The sequence below is a fragment of the Equus caballus genome, chromosome 21 (genome assembly GCF_041296265.1).
Source record: "Equus caballus isolate H_3958 breed thoroughbred chromosome 21, TB-T2T, whole genome shotgun sequence".
Taxonomy (NCBI): Eukaryota; Metazoa; Chordata; class Mammalia; order Perissodactyla; family Equidae; genus Equus; species Equus caballus.
The window spans coordinates 58622572-58638114 of NC_091704.1; the positions used below are offsets into that span (position 1 = coordinate 58622572).

At 43.5% G+C, this 15543-nt stretch overlaps 1 protein-coding gene across 1 annotated transcript in view; it reads left to right on the forward strand.

Moving 5' to 3' along the window:
- Positions 1-15543, forward strand: part of MYO10 (myosin X) — a 210741-nt gene that overhangs the window by 99781 nt on the left and 95417 nt on the right. The window contains exons 4-5 of the mRNA XM_005604338.4: positions 3634-3821; positions 14378-14512. Coding sequence (XP_005604395.2) covers positions 3634-3821; positions 14378-14512 — 323 coding nt within the window. The remainder of the gene's footprint in view (positions 1-3633; positions 3822-14377; positions 14513-15543) is intronic.

The window sequence follows — 15543 nt, forward strand, 5'->3', positions numbered from 1 at the left end:
GTATCGTGATGTGTTAGTGGGTCCGCCCTGCGTGACCACCAGTGGAATAGTTCCCAGTTCCGTGGGCTGGCTTTGTGCTGAACAGCTGCTGTTCAGAGTGCCAGCTTCCCTCTAGAAACGCTGTGGAGTGGGTGGGGAGGGCGCATGTGTGTTGTCTGTAACTGCCACAACCACTGACTACATTGTTGTTCTGATACACTTGAAAACTATTTCACTGAGTGAGGTGCCATGTGAATTACTTAAAAATGATACTAGGTGTTAAGACGGTTTTGGTTGTTCTATCTTCATCTTTGCTAACAAGCTTAATGCTCAAGGGTCTCCTACCCCCATGCAAAAACCATGTCATCCACACCGTCAGGATGAGCAATCGATATCTTAAGGGATGCTGTACGACTAGTGAGGTTCCCCAACAAGGAGGGGGCAGCATGCCTAGGAAGTTTTGACCAAAATAATCACTGTCAAATGAGAGCTTTTGTGAAAAGATTATAATGTTTTTTATGAATAAATCAATAAATAAATCCTTTTAAAAAAGGACTCATCTCAGAATTTTACAGCAACTATACGAACATACTGTGAACAGGATGTGCAAAATTTTCAAGATATGGACAGAGCATTTTTTAAAAGGGTGTGTTAATGATGGGTTAATATCCTAATATTAACTTAAATTTAATAGTGAACTTGATGCCCTGACTGTGGCTTGTACGTTTCACTTGCACGTGAGAAAGAGGAGGGCAGGGTGCCTACCTAGCTGTTTAAAGAGGGATGACACTGATGACTTCTGCCAAAGGAGGAAAAAAAGTCGGAATGCATTTCGCAGAAAAATGAACATTTTTGATAGTTTACAGAATAAAAATAGTAATATTAATGCATACAACTACCAAAAGAGTAGACACAAGCCTGATGCTTTAGATAAACTAGAGGAAGGGGCCAGATACCCAGAGCTTCACGCATCGCCCGCCTCCCTCCCTCACCTCTGCAAAGAGTTGACATAAAAGAAGGCACCAGAATGCCGGTAATCAAGGTGTTGATGGAGGATGTATCACATCCTCCAAGGAACCAGGCCATTCTTTTCTCCTTTAGAAGTAGGACACTTTCCTTCCCCAGAGGAAAAAGCAGCTTCCATCTTTCCTTCTCTGCCAAATCTTCCCCAGAGTGCTCTAACAGGGAAAAATCAGCTTTCTAGAGAGTTGAGGTTTCCAGGGACCCGAACACTTAGCCATGAAAGCACAGAATCTTTTTTTTTAGTTGAGGTGAAATTCACATAGCATAAAACCAACCACTTTAAAGTAAACAGTTCAGTGGCATGTAGTACATTCACAGTGTTGTACAACCAGTACCTTTATTTAGTTCTGAAATATTGTCATCACCCCAAATGGAAACCCTGTACCCACTAAGCCATCACTCCCCATTCCTGCCTCTGCACCCCCACCGTATCATAACTACCACCAATCTTTCTGTCTCTGTGGATTTACGTATTCCGGATACGTGAACTTTTGTGTCTGGCCTCTTAAACTTAATGTAATGTTTTCATGGTTAATCTACATTGTAGCAAGCATCAGTGCTTCATTCCTTTTTGTAGCCAAATAATATTCCCTTGTATGGATATACCACGTCTTGTTCACCCATCTATCTGATGATTGATGTTTGGGTTGCTTCCACCTTTAGCTGTTGTGAATAATGCTGCTATGTATTTGTTGAGTATCCATTTTTATTCTTTTGGGTGTATACCTAGGAATGGAATCGTTGGGTCATATGGTAATCTCTCTTTTATGTTTTTAATATTTTCTGGTTCAAAATATTTCCAAAACATACTATAGACCTCCCTACATTTGAAAACAGTTACACGGAACATGCGATACTTTGCTTGATGTTCCTGGCAGTCACTATGAATATAAATGATTACAAATTGCTATAATATGGTACAGATGCTCTCAGGATGTTTGGACTTTCTGTCTAGTGTTTCTTGCCTTTCCTTGTCTCTGCTACATTGCCATGCCTTGCCAAGGAATATGGAAAGAGAAGGCTCTGGAATTAGAGTGCCTGGGCTCAAGTCTCACCTCTACCACTTACCGGCTATGTGACTGTACACAAAATTTTATCTCTATGCCTCAGTCTCGTCATCTGAAAAATAGGTGTAGTATAATTCTGTGAACCTCACGCGGTTATTGTGGCTGTTACAGGGTCAGGTCTTGTGTATTAGTCTGCTAGGGCCACCATGACAAAATATCACTGGGTGGTGGGCACAGATAAAGACGATATGACGACAGAGCAAGAAGGTGGCCATCTGCAAGACAAAGAGAGAAGCCTCAAGAGTAACCAAACCAAGACTGATATCTCAGTCTTGGACTTCTGGCCTCCAGGATGGTGAGAAAATAAATTTGTGTTACTTAAGCCACCCCGTGATATGTTGTGTATCCAAATTTCTTATAAGGACCTCAGTCAGATTAGATTAGGGCCCACCCTGTTATTAACTTAAACGTCTCTTTAAAGGCCCTATCTCCATATATAGTCACACTCTGAGGTAGTTTCAAACAAGTAAATTTGCGGGGGACACAGTTCAGTGCATAACACTCCAGAAAGCCCTTGGCACTGTGCATGCGCTCTGTGAAAGTCGGCTGGTTTTTGGTGGTGGTTGCAGCCTCCTCTGACTTGCTTCTTCAGTTGTGTCTGAGCCTGGAAACCAGATAACCAAACCCTCGTGAGTGTTTCTCCCAGAAGTACAAGTGAACAGTGACGTCTGTGGGAGGCGGCCTAAGGCGTTACCCTTCTTTAATAGCTCTGTAGCTTCTGCTCTCCTGCTCTGAAGATTTTGCTTAATTTCTGGCCTGGATTTTGTCCCAGAAAGGTAAGATTGTCAGTCAGCTAAGCTCCAGATAAGTTATATGGCACTCCATGAGGTGTTTGAGATTATTGAAAGAATACCTGGTATTTTCAAAATGTTCTTGTTCCGTTTTAAAATTTGTGGCTCAATAGACATAACATAAAAGTTACCATTTTCACTATTTTTAAGTGTACAATTTAGTGTGTTAATACATTTGCAGTGTTGTGCAACCGTGACCACTATCCACCTCCAGAACCTTCTCCCCATCCCAAACAGAAACTCTACCCGGTAAACAGTAACTCTCCGTTCCCCTCCCCCAGCCCCTCTGGCTCTCTCATCGATGCTTGAATCCTAATGACCACCTGATGAGGAAGAAGGCTGGAACTGGACAGTCCTTTGTGCTCGGGACAGGATTAGCAGGTCACCGGGGTTAGGAGGTCACGCAAGAGCAGGGATTTGGGCCTGGGCTTCCCCCTTCTTCTTTCTCTTGTTTTTCTTTCACTGCAGGCCTTCTTTGAAATGGCTTCAATCATTTGTACAGAATGACAAGATTTTTACCAAAAGGTATAGGAAAAATTTATGCAGTGGGGAACAGTTCATCTTTCCCCTCAATTCGCACTCAGGTGAATTCTGTTAGAGCTCAGGCAGCGCTTCGGGGAGAGGTGGCAGCAGCCCCGTTCCCAGTGTGGACCAGCGTTGAGCTTCATCCAGACTCTTCCGTCTCTGTCCCAGCGTGGGTGGAGGCAAGAAGGCTTTGTCGGTGCCGTGTGTAACCGGGTGTCCCTCTGTCTCCCCACCCCGTGTGCTTGCAGACCTACATCGGCTCCATCATCGCCTCCGTGAACCCCTACAAGACCATCGCTGGCCTGTATGAGCGCGCCACCATGGAGCGGTACAGCAAGTGCCACCTGGGGGAGCTGCCCCCCCACGTCTTCGCGATCGCCAACGAGTGTTACCGCTGCCTGTGGAAGCGGCACGACAACCAGTGCGTCCTCATCAGGTAACCAGCCAACCAGGAGGCTGGCAGAGGGCTGGAGGGGGCACCACGTGGAGAGCCACTGTTCCCAAACCCGCTGGTCTGCCTACCAGCAGCTGTTTCTCAGCCCACTCCCACAACACAACACCTGCTTAGAACATTCATGAAAACAATTGTATAAGTGCCTGAATTTCTCAGATATAGTTTTCTGTTTTGAATAGCTTGATAACTACTGCTTTCAGAAGACAGGAAGAGCCCACCTGATGGACCACCTTTGTTGGCTCTTGGCCTCAGAATAATTACTCTGTTTTGTTTCTTTTTTTTTATTTGCCTTAATTATTCTTTGGTTTATTCCATTGCTGCGTGGTCCTGTCGATTTAAGGAAATGTTGCATAGTTCTTCCAAATTTAAAATGTTTTATATATTCTAGGGTGCTAGACAGAATGCTTGTATATTTGAGCAAGATTTCTTTTTTCCCTAATATAAAATTACTTTAGATAGAATCTCTCAAGTTTAAGAATTTTTAATCATTTTGATTGGATATTCCTAAAACTTACCTTTGAATTAGCTACAGAAAAGGGACTTGCTATTTATATGTTAAGAAAATGATAGAAGGGCATGCTTGTTTCAATTAATTTTTTGGCCAGAGAGAAGGGTCTTGACGTATCTATTTCAGCTGAGTCTTAGTTATTTATTAAAATAAACTGCTAGAAAGCCCACTATCAAAACTTGATTACTAGGAACTATCTAAAAAAGCAGTAGAATACATTTCTTTAAAAATATTTCTTGGTTTTTATTAACTAATTCAAATTGGCCTCACCACCTATATTCTAGTGACATTCTGTTGGGTGTCACTATTAATTCTTTACATTGGAATCATGTTCTAGTGACGATCAAAACACCGCTGGATGATATCCAGAGCAGATGTGCCAAATGTCGCTCTCAGTGAGGTTTCCGTGGAATATTCAAGTGCTTCGTTCATTTGTCCTTCCAAGGCGTTGATTCATGGAGCATGGGTGTTACTGAGAACCGATAGTATGCTAAAACTGCTGGTGTAAAAGGAGACTTTGACATCTGGTTTAGGTGGCTTTCTAGTCCCAACTTGTGGCAAAATAATTATATTATTTCAAGAGGAAAGGGAAAGCAAAAGGGTCTTTAGGAGGACAGCACACAAGACGTTCTTCTCCCCTTCCAGATTTCGGATTCAGTGGAAATAAGGCACAGAGACAGATGGAGAGCCGTATGTCAGCTTTAGACTTCCAGCCAATCGGGCTTGCTAACAATTGCAGCCCCAAAGTAGGCAGGCAGAGAGACTCACCTGGTCATGGATACAGGCAGGTAACTGGTGGCCACAAACACTGGGGGAAACCAATTCCCGGATGGTGACGGGCAGACCAGCCCTTCCCCCTATTTCACCTCCAAGAAGCCAGTCCTGCTCCCATGGGGAGGGAGGGCAGGAGGGAGAGTGTGGGTGGGTAGACAAGCCAGAGGAGGTCCCTTGGGAAAACCCAAGGAAGAGAAGTGGAGCCCCCCCCACTGTCCCGCGTGGTATCTGAAGATGGGTAAGAAATGTAGCTAATGGTTTCTGAAGGGTTGCTGTGTTTTGGACACGGTGCCAAGAACTTTTCAGGCATCAGCTCATTGAAAGCTTCCAGCAGCTCTGTGATGTGGGTACTCTATAATGATAGCTACAGGTGCCACACACACAAAACTACTTTTGGGCATTGTGTTCTTCTGACTGGCAGTTTTTACTCATTACTCTTGTGCTTTTGTAACAAATCAGAATTATATGAATGTGACAGAGGAATGCCTTTCTCACTCATTCATTTTCTGTCGCTCTCTCTGCTTACCTCTGTCTGCCTCTTTCTCTAAGCGGAGGGAGAAGCATCTGGGCGGACATACTCTCTTCGCTTCTCCACCTTCGTGGTGCTAAATGTTCTGGGCTGCGGAAACTTGAGAGACATGTCATTTTACTCGGTTAAGTAAATATGAATCATTATAATTTGCAACTAATCAAAATGAAACTACTTTATATATATCTTTAAAAGGCTTTTAAGAGTCACTTTTCCTATAAAGTAACTTCCCTTATGACTAGAAGCACTATTTGTGGGCTTGTTTCGATGACTTCTCTAAAGCTCAGAAGTTAGAACTTCAGGTCACTATTTCAGCATGCAGAATATAATTTAATAAGATTTATAGAAAGAAAGAAAACTTAATCTATTTTAAGATGATTGAATTGTTTTCCAGACTTAGGTGTCTAAATATTTGCCATTGATAATTGCTTGTATTTGTTACTTTCAGTGGAAAAAATGAGAGCATGACTAATAGATAGCTTGCTAGACAGCAGCTTAGGGAGAAAGTGCAAAATCAAGTGAGATCATTGTGCATATACATATATATCTATGTATGTGTCTGTGTGTAATAAAACAGAAAGGGGTTGGCATTTTCATGCCGAAGACTGCGGTATTTAAAAATAAGGTGGGGGGAATGGGGTGGGTGAAGGGGACGGGAGTGGATCCCAAATAGAAAGCTCTCATTGTGTAATGCTGCTGTGAAAAGAGTAGCTGTATTTATCTAAATTAACTCAGGGAACAGAGTCTTTAAGAATAGATTTCTCATTAAAATGTGTTTTGGTTTTTAATAGATCTCACCAGCAGTTCCTTTTTTTAGTGGGGGTTTGGGCTCTGGGAATTAAGAGAAAACTGAGTATAAAAATAAAAATTGCCCGGCACAGTAGCCCTATTTAGATTTCCTCAGGCATGATCTGCCCCCTGGTGGATATAACGTTTTACTACTTTCAAAACATTCTCATGCTAATACCTTTGAAACTAGATAATAGGCCTATTTGGAACTGGACACGACTTCATAGATCAATTTTTCCCTCACTTTATGAGCCTCTGTCACTTGGCTAAGGTCCCCGGTTAGTTGCTGGCAATGTCACATCTCTAGGCTTCTAGTCCAAGCCTCTTTTGTTGGTCGGTCTTACTTTCAAGATTGTTACCTCTCAAGCTCTAGTTTTATCTTTTTGTGCAGATTTAAATGAATGTTTATGCTGTTATAGTTTTTAAAATATAAACATGTAAGTTTAAAACTTGAAATTTTTTTTCAACTCACTGACAAGGTCAGCATTTGATCTTGGTTGATCTAGCACATTTTTCATTGAATTCAGTTTTTCACACATTGTATTGGACAGGCAGAGTTTAGTTTATTATGGTCTTTTCAGTATATATGACCTTTTAAGATAGATAGTGTAGGCAAGGCCTGTGGCTAATTCATCTGTGAAACTCATTGCCCAGAACAAGGTCTAGTAGGGGCAGCATTCAAGAGCTGTAAATCAAAGGAGGCATTTCCAGGGCAACTGTGGGTTTAGGACCTTTGCTTGCTTTACGTGTTTTTGTTTCCCAAAACTGGAACGATTTCTTCTTGACTATGTCTTTTATATTCTGGAACGGTAATTGGGTGTTTGGTCTTTTTCTATTTCTAGTAACATATTTAGAAGTGATTGACTTAGAACAGTGAACAAAACTTGTGTCCAGACTGAGAGGGGCACTAAGCAGAGTAAGGCCTGAGTCAAGCCTCTTGCTCATGTCGTACAGCAAGTTACATGCTAGGCTTTGGAGATTAAAGGATAAAACCCGCTCACTGCCCTTCAGAAACGTCTACTGTGATGGGGAGAAACTGATGTAGATAAGTAATTTGAATACAGCCTGCCAAATGCTGTGATAGAAATGCGTACGTGGTTGCTCAGAGAAGGTTGCAGTAGATGCTCAAGAAGGAATAAAGAAAGTATTTCATAGAAGTGACATGTGATCATGAGTGAAAGGGTATGTAGGAATATGGCCAGCATGGAGGGGAGGAAGGGCACAGAAGCATTTGCAAAAACGTAGATATTTGGAAATAGAAGATATACCTGTAAAGCTATGGGATTTGCTAAGGGACACGAAGGGGCTGGGATTGGAAAAGCAGAGGAAGGGAACTGACATTCATCAGGAAAGACTAATTTGTGTGTAATCCTCAGAGAAGACCAAGGGGCATTTTCTGTGGGGAAGCTGAGGCCTGGAGCTGTTGAGTGTCTTGCCAAAGAGACTTTAGCTGTGAGCAACAGACACAGGATTTGAAATTCAGTCTCCCTGTGTTAGTTTCAGAACAGAATTCTACTTCCTGGTGCAGGATGCCGCCTTAAGGGCTTTGTCCTGCTCGCTAAGACCTTTGGACTAAATCCTCAGGGCAGTGGTGAAGCTTCCTAAGTCATCTAGCAAGTGAGGGAGGGAGTGATCCATGTATATTTTGAGAAAACCATGTGAACCAGGGGAATTTGATTCATAGAATTGAGAATGTTTGTCAGGTGTCAGCAAGGTATTCTGTAAAGGGCCAGGGAGTATATATTTTAGGCTTTGTGGGTGACACTGTCTCAGTTAGAACCACTCAACTCTACCCTTGGTGTGCAAAAGCACTCAGGGAGCAAATGAAGGGCCGGGTTTTGTTACAATAAAACTGTATTTACATAAACAGACATCAGGGCAGATTTGGGGGCCATAGTTTGCTGATACCTGCACTGGACTGGGAGACTAGCCTGTGGGGTGGATGAAGGGCCCTGTTCACATCAGAGGTCCTTTTCTTCATTTGTGCTCCGGATCCCTCCTTCCTGCTTTCCTGGTCACTTTGCTTCATCTTTGAGCCTCCCTGCCCCTGATTCTCTGACCTCTTCCTTTCTACTGCATCATTGGCATTATCATTCAGAAATTTCCAGAATGTTTCATCTTTAGAAAAGAAAGATGCACCTTTGGTTCCACACCCCCCTTACACCACAAAGTACCCCCTCTCCTCCATGGGGCTCCATCATTCTGGGCTTCTTCCTTGCTCTCTGGGCATTCCTCCGCTCCTCTGTCATTTTCTACCTGCTCTTCTTCTAACCAACCTGCCTTTCCTTCTCTGGGTCTGCATGACTCCCCAGGCTTAAATGCCTTCCCCCTCCAGTCTCTCTTCTGAGTTCTGGACGTGTGTCCCAGTGCCTCTAAGGTATCAACACAGAGTTGTCTCATGGGTATCTCAGGGTGGCATGTCCTAAATTCATCCTGGTTTCCTCCCAAAAATGTGTTTGTCCTCTCATGCTTCTCATTTTCAGCAAGTAGGTTCTTTCTCCTACCAGGTCCCTAGCCTGAGATCAAGAAGTCAGTCTCTTCCCACAGCCCCCAAACGAAGGTAAAGTTGCATACAGTAAAGTGTACGATCTTATGTAGACAGTTTCATGTGTTACCAACACCCAGGTCTTCATGCCAGCAAGCTCCCTGGGCTCTCAGGAGTCATTCCCCATGCCTCCTGTCCACCCTCCTGACCAGGGCCATCAGCATCCCTTCCTTTCTCCCTCCACAGTCACTCCTGGAGCCTCTCACTCCTCCTCTCTGCTGCCCCCTCTCATTACCCTTCTGCCCTCACATCCTGTCTCCCTGTGTCGTCTCTTGCCTCCCTCTGTCCATTCTCCACACTCCACACTCCACACAGACTGATCTTTAAATCCTGATCACGACACCCTCCTGCTTCAAAACTGTCTTGTGACTTTCCATTCTACCTACGAAAAACTCTCAAAACTTTTAATACATCCTCCGAGGCCCCGTTCCAGTGCTTTGGGTTCTTTCTCTTTCTCTTTTTCATTTTTATTATCATCTTTATAAAGTTTGTTAACAGTATAAGCTCATTTGGGTTCATCTGGGTGAGCACGTTTTCTCCGAAGCCCGTGTTTGTGTTTGCAATCACGTTGGCGCCAAGGGTTGGGACTATAATTGCCATGGGCTAATGAGAAAAATGTAGGACTGGATATGTAAGTGATGTGTTTGCTGTAAGGGAAGGTGAAATAAGATCGTAATTGCTGTATGAGTTACTCTTTTACAGTGGCTGGAATAGGGGAAAGAGGTGGAATAAATGAGTCACCACACGCTCCGTGGTAGAATAGGCGCGGCAGGCTCGAGGAGCAGCAATAATGCAGTCACACTGCCACGAGCTCTTCAGTTTGAGCAGAACGACATCCACCAGAGGGTTAAATTATTTTGAATTTTATTGGTCTGTATTTAATTCTTAAATTTATTTTGGCTTTATAGTTCTATAATTACAATAAGCAAAGAAGTACATGCCTAATTATATATATCATTATAATGCTATAATATCCATGCTATGTATTATATAGCATATATTGTATTATATAGTCCACCAAATGATTAACTCAATTCTGACACTATCTACCTGGACACTATCTACGCCATTCCCAGGCAAGTCCAAGTTGTTACCTGTACTTCTGATCGACCAGCTATAGATCACATGTACCAGTGACCCCTTCTTTGTGATGAATTTGCTAGAGCGGCTCACAGAACTCAAACATTTTACTGACTGAATCAACAGTTTATTATAAAAGGAGGTAACTCAAAAACAGCCAGATGGAAGAGATGCAGAGGGCAAAGTATGGGGAGAGGGCACAGAGCTTGAATGAATCTCCCCCGAATTTCCATGTGTTCACCAACCCAGAAGCTCTCCAAACTCGGTCCTTTTGGGGGTTTATGGAGGCTTCATTACTTAGGCATGACTGATTAAATCATGGGCCATTTGTCACTGAATTCAACTTCCAGCCCCTCTGCCCTCCCCTTAGGTGGGGGGAGGGGAGGAACTGGAAGTTCTGTCCCCTCTAAGCACGTGGTTGGTTCCCCTGGCAACCAGCCCCCCAACTTTTGGTTACCTAAGGGCTTTCTAAAAGTCATCTCATTAACATAACAAAAGACTTTAAACAATCACTCTGGTCCCTTAGGAAATTCCAAGTGCTTTAGGAACTCTGCCAGGAAGAGGACAAAGACCAAGTATATACTTCTTATAACCACTGTATCACACATGTATAACATAATATATAATGTATTATATGTATATTATGTCTTATATATATCATTATAATGACGGTTAATTTTTAAATGTTGGGGGGGTGTGATTCATGATATTCCACACCACCCTACTCCCCTATTTAAAAGAATCAGTTCCGTGCTTGACTGGAAAACAGTGGCCTCAGTAGGACCCCAGCGCTGTCCCTTCGATTCCCCAACTGTGGCTTTGCAGGCTGCTTTCCCGTCCTCCAGGGCATCCAACAGTTTCCTCTGGCAGCCTCATGCCCCACCCCTTCCTTCGGTCCTCACCCAGTTAACTCCTGTGCATGTCCTCAAGTTTCTATCCACATGTCATTTCCCCAGAAACATCTTCACTCAACCGTTATCCTCCATCTAAATTATGAATCCTCCTGTCGCCCGAGATTTATACTTGACAGCACTGACCATACTTTGTGACTCTTTGATCTCTCTCTGCTGCTGGATCATAGACAGATGCTGTCTGTGGCTCTTTTGTTCAGGACTGCTTTCCCAGCCCTTCATGCGGCCTGACCATAGTAGGCGTGTGAATATTTAAGAAGGGAAGGAATACCTGTGGAGACGCTCTTTCTCTATTGCTTCAAAGATCACCTTGGTTTGACCCTCAATAAATTGTTTTCATGGGCATGTTAAAAGTCTCAGGCGGAGGTGGGGGAGGTGGAAGAGGCGAGGATAAAAGGCCTGTTACTTTGACATGGGACATCCGGCATATTGCTGGGTTTTAACAATTTCGGAATAGTTTAAGTATTTTTATTCTTTGCCTTGATCATGTAACACTGTGATCCCACTTCTTATCTCCTGGTGCAGTCCCATCTGAATTATGTGCGACTACTTCCAAGAGCAGTAGTTCCAAAACCTAGCTTCATGGTAGAATCATCTGGAAAATTTTTTAAAAGTACCGATGACTGAGTTCTACCGTGATAGGTTCAGATTAGGGCTATATTAGGTGATTCTAATGTGCAGCCAAGTTTGAGAACTACTCTTGCAGGGCACTGTACAAATCTGAGTTTTATTTTTGTTTCAAGTTTTACTTACGTATTTAAAAAGATATACTTGAAGATGCTTGAAGAAAATATACTACAATGAGAAAGAATACGGCTGAAGGTTGATATAGATGATATAGACTGATGTCTGTGTCTGGTTAACGACTGCGAGTCCTGGGTTTTCTTCTCCTTGACGAAGCCTTTGCTGTCAAGTTTGAACGGTATCTTCTCCATAATTGTATTTTTGCCACGTTATGTTCGTCAAGGTATGCTAATCACTGTAACAAACAGCCCCCAAATCTCAGGGGCATAACACAGGAATGGTTTATTTCTTGCTTATTTCGCAGCCCCATGTGGGAAGGTGAGAATCTTGACTCTACTCCGAATGTTACTTTGTTTTTTGTTTTGGAGATGTGTCATCCCTGAGGGCCCCAGAAGGGGGGTGTGGAAGACAAGAGAGTGGAGGACCGTGAAGGGGGGTTTTAGCCATCAGACGTGGAAAGGGCGTATATCCCTGTTACTCACTTGTTCAACTACCCTCTTGTTTAATTGGCCACATCCGACCCTTGTTACTAACTGATTGCTGTTCTTACTACAGTGGAGGTTGAATTGTCATCTACTTCTGTGTGCTGGAGGATAAAGAGGTGGGTTTGGGGAACACGTAACATTATTTCTGCCCCACATGTTTTAGCTAGAGAACTTATCCCTTTAAGTTTTGTTTGCTTGTTTTAAAAGAATTTAGTCATCAACTGCTAGGTAGATGAACATCTTTTAAAAACCTGGAGAATTATTTAAATCTCTTCTTGCAACTTTCATTTAGTGTCTCTGTTACTCATTCAATCCATCCTTGCCAAATGCCTCCTGTGTGCCAGCCGCCGGGCAAGGCAGGTACCAGTTATGCAAAGATGAATGCTAAGCCCTGTCCTAGGAAGATTCTCGTTGCTGATAACGGAAAACTCAACCAAAGTTGGCCTAACCTGCATGGACCTTTATTATCTCAGACAACACCAGGCAGGGCACTTTCACGGCTGTGGATTCAGCCACTCCCACTGGGCGCTTCTCTGATTTTCTTGGCTTTCACTTTATGATCTCAAGATAGGTGTGGATTCCCAGGTATTTGTTGTCTGCAGCAAGGGAGAGTTTCTGCCTGGCTTCTTATGTGTGTGTGCAAACCTTCCCAGGAGCCGTCAGCAACTTGATGTTAAGTCTCTTTGGCTGAAATCCTGACATCTGCCCACGGCCAACCCTGTCACTGGCCAGGGAAATGGAATTATTGCATTTGGCTTAGACCACTGGAGATCCCTGTGGGCCTGCGGCACCCAGGCGGGTGCAGACGGTATCCCCTCTGAGTCATTTCCTCTCCTTGTCTTACGTGTGCTTAATCATTTACCACGTTTCCAGCAAAATTCCCCTTTCATAACTTCCCAGCTCTTGGCTCTCACCGAGGGCCTCTTCTTCAGAACACAGGTGGAGCTCATCTGTTTCTGTTGCCGGCTTAGCAGTTGTTAACCTGCTACCTTGTGATATTGTTGGTTTTGCTCTACTGTTACTTATGCCTTTGAGTTACTTTTCTTATAAGTTCCCTGCCTTTTTACTACTTCTCTTCTCCCCATGGTACTGACGTGGTGTCTTACACAAAAGTGAGTGAGTTTCTCCTTCTAAATCTCTCTCATCTCTGTACCTTCCTTTCCGTGTCTGGGACCCGACCACCACACACCTAGATGATGACAAGAGCCGATCTGCCTGAGGGACCCCTCGCTCCTGCTGGAGCATTACCTCCAGAGCTGTGTTCATTATGGGCGGCCTTGCTGAGCTCAGTCTTTGCCTGGGGTCACCTCAAGCCTCTCACCCTTCTTTCTCCCCCGCCTCTAATTTCTGTCCAGCTGACCTAACCAGAATCCCAGTCCCATACAGATCTTGCCAGGCTCTTCTGGTTTCTGCAGTTTTTGCTCACATTGTCGTCTTACTCCAGATCCTTCCCCTTTTCTTTTTGCCCGGCCATGTTTGCCTATCCTTTAAGTTACAACCCATCCCTTATTTACTTCTCTCGTTGGCCTCCCTTCCCTCTGCATGGAGTTGCTCACTTTTCCTTAACTATCCTGAAAGCACGGTTTCTACAGAACTTTGGCCTCAGACAGACCTTGTGTTAAATTCTGACTCAGATGCTTAGCCACTGCCTCCTCCTCAGGATTATTTGGGGAATGAAATGATTTAGTTGGGTCGAATACCTGAAGGTCAATTCCCTCATCCCCTCAATAATATTGATGAATGATTGCATTTATGCGTATTTACCTGCTTTAAGTTTCCCAGGAAGATACTCTTAAGGTCCCCACTCATTTAATACACATTTACCGAGTGCCACACCGCTGAGTAATCCAGGACAGTCTAGTGAACAAAACAGAGACCCCCCTACTTGCGGAGCTTACGTTCCACGAAAGGCACCGTCCATCTTCTTACCTTAACTTAGTGAAGGTAGTTCTGTTCCCTTTATGCGCCGACAGAGGCGTGCATGACGCAGAAACAGTGTGGCCAGCTGGAGAAAGGACTTCACTTGCTTGGATTCAGCTCTTGAGATGGGCATTTTGGTCTGTGCTTTCCCACTTTTCAACAGTTTTGTGGACGAATTGTAGTGACATTGGCCAGGGTGGTTTTTCAAACAAATGATACTTAGAAGCACGAACGTCTTCATTTTATCTTTCAGTGGTGAGAGTGGGGCAGGTAAAACCGAAAGCACTAAATTGATCCTCAAGTTTTTGTCAGTCATCAGTCAACAATCTTTGGAATTGTCCTCAAAGGAGAAGACATCCTGTGTGGAACAAGCTATTCTTGAAAGCAGGTATTTCTTTATTGGATTTCTTGTTTCCAACTGATAGGATTTGCCTTCCTCACAGTATGGCTTGTGGAAGGAAGAATTAAAATTAGTGGGTCTGTTTTCTCTTTTTCTTGACTTTTCTTTTACAATTTCTCAAGGAAAAGTCTTGACATGCGCGTAACGATTTCTAATAACCTGAGCAACAACTCTGACACTCCATTGTTGGGCCAGGTTTGAGTTGGTGGGTGAGGGATTCTGAGGAACATTCTGGAGCCGCCTCCTAGCAGAGAGCCCTTCACTAGCTTTTTGAAGGCCTTGTTATCAGCAGAAATTTCAGCCTCCAACTGCTGTGTAGCAGAGGGCTTAGTGTAGAGATGAGCGAGCCTCTGTGCCCCATTCGGTCCTTTGCCTTATGAGCAAAATGGCATTTTAGTAGCCTCTCATGTGGCAGAAGATCAAGAATACATTCCATGGCAGTGAGCCTCAGAACTTCGAAAGAGCGCTGTGTGCTGAGGTATCATCAGAATTTTATTTAAAATATGTAATTGCCCAGTGTCTGATTTGCGCCTGATAAGATTTTTAGAGCAGATCTCTTATTTAGAAATTAGCCTGGGGAGTCAGCAAACTACAGCCTGATGCCCATATCCAGCAGCCTGTTTTTCTTTTTTTTTCAGCATTCAAACTTTTTTTTTTGGTGAGGAAGATTTGCCCTGAGCTAACATCCTTTGCCAATCTTCATTTTATTTTTTGCTTGAGGAAGATCAGCCCTGAGCTAGCATCTGTGCAAAACGTACTCTATTTTGTATGTGAGATGCCTCCACAGCATGGCTGTTAAGTGGAGTAGGTCCACACCCGGGATCTGAACCTGCGAACCTGGGCCACTGAAGCAGAATGTGTGGAAATTTAACCACTCGGCCATGGGGGTGGCCCCCAAACTTTATTTTTTTAATTGTAGTAAAATACACATAAAATTTATACCTTTAAGCATTTTTCACTCTCCAGCTTAGTGGCATTAAGTATGTTCACATTGTTGTGGAGCCATCATCACCATCCAT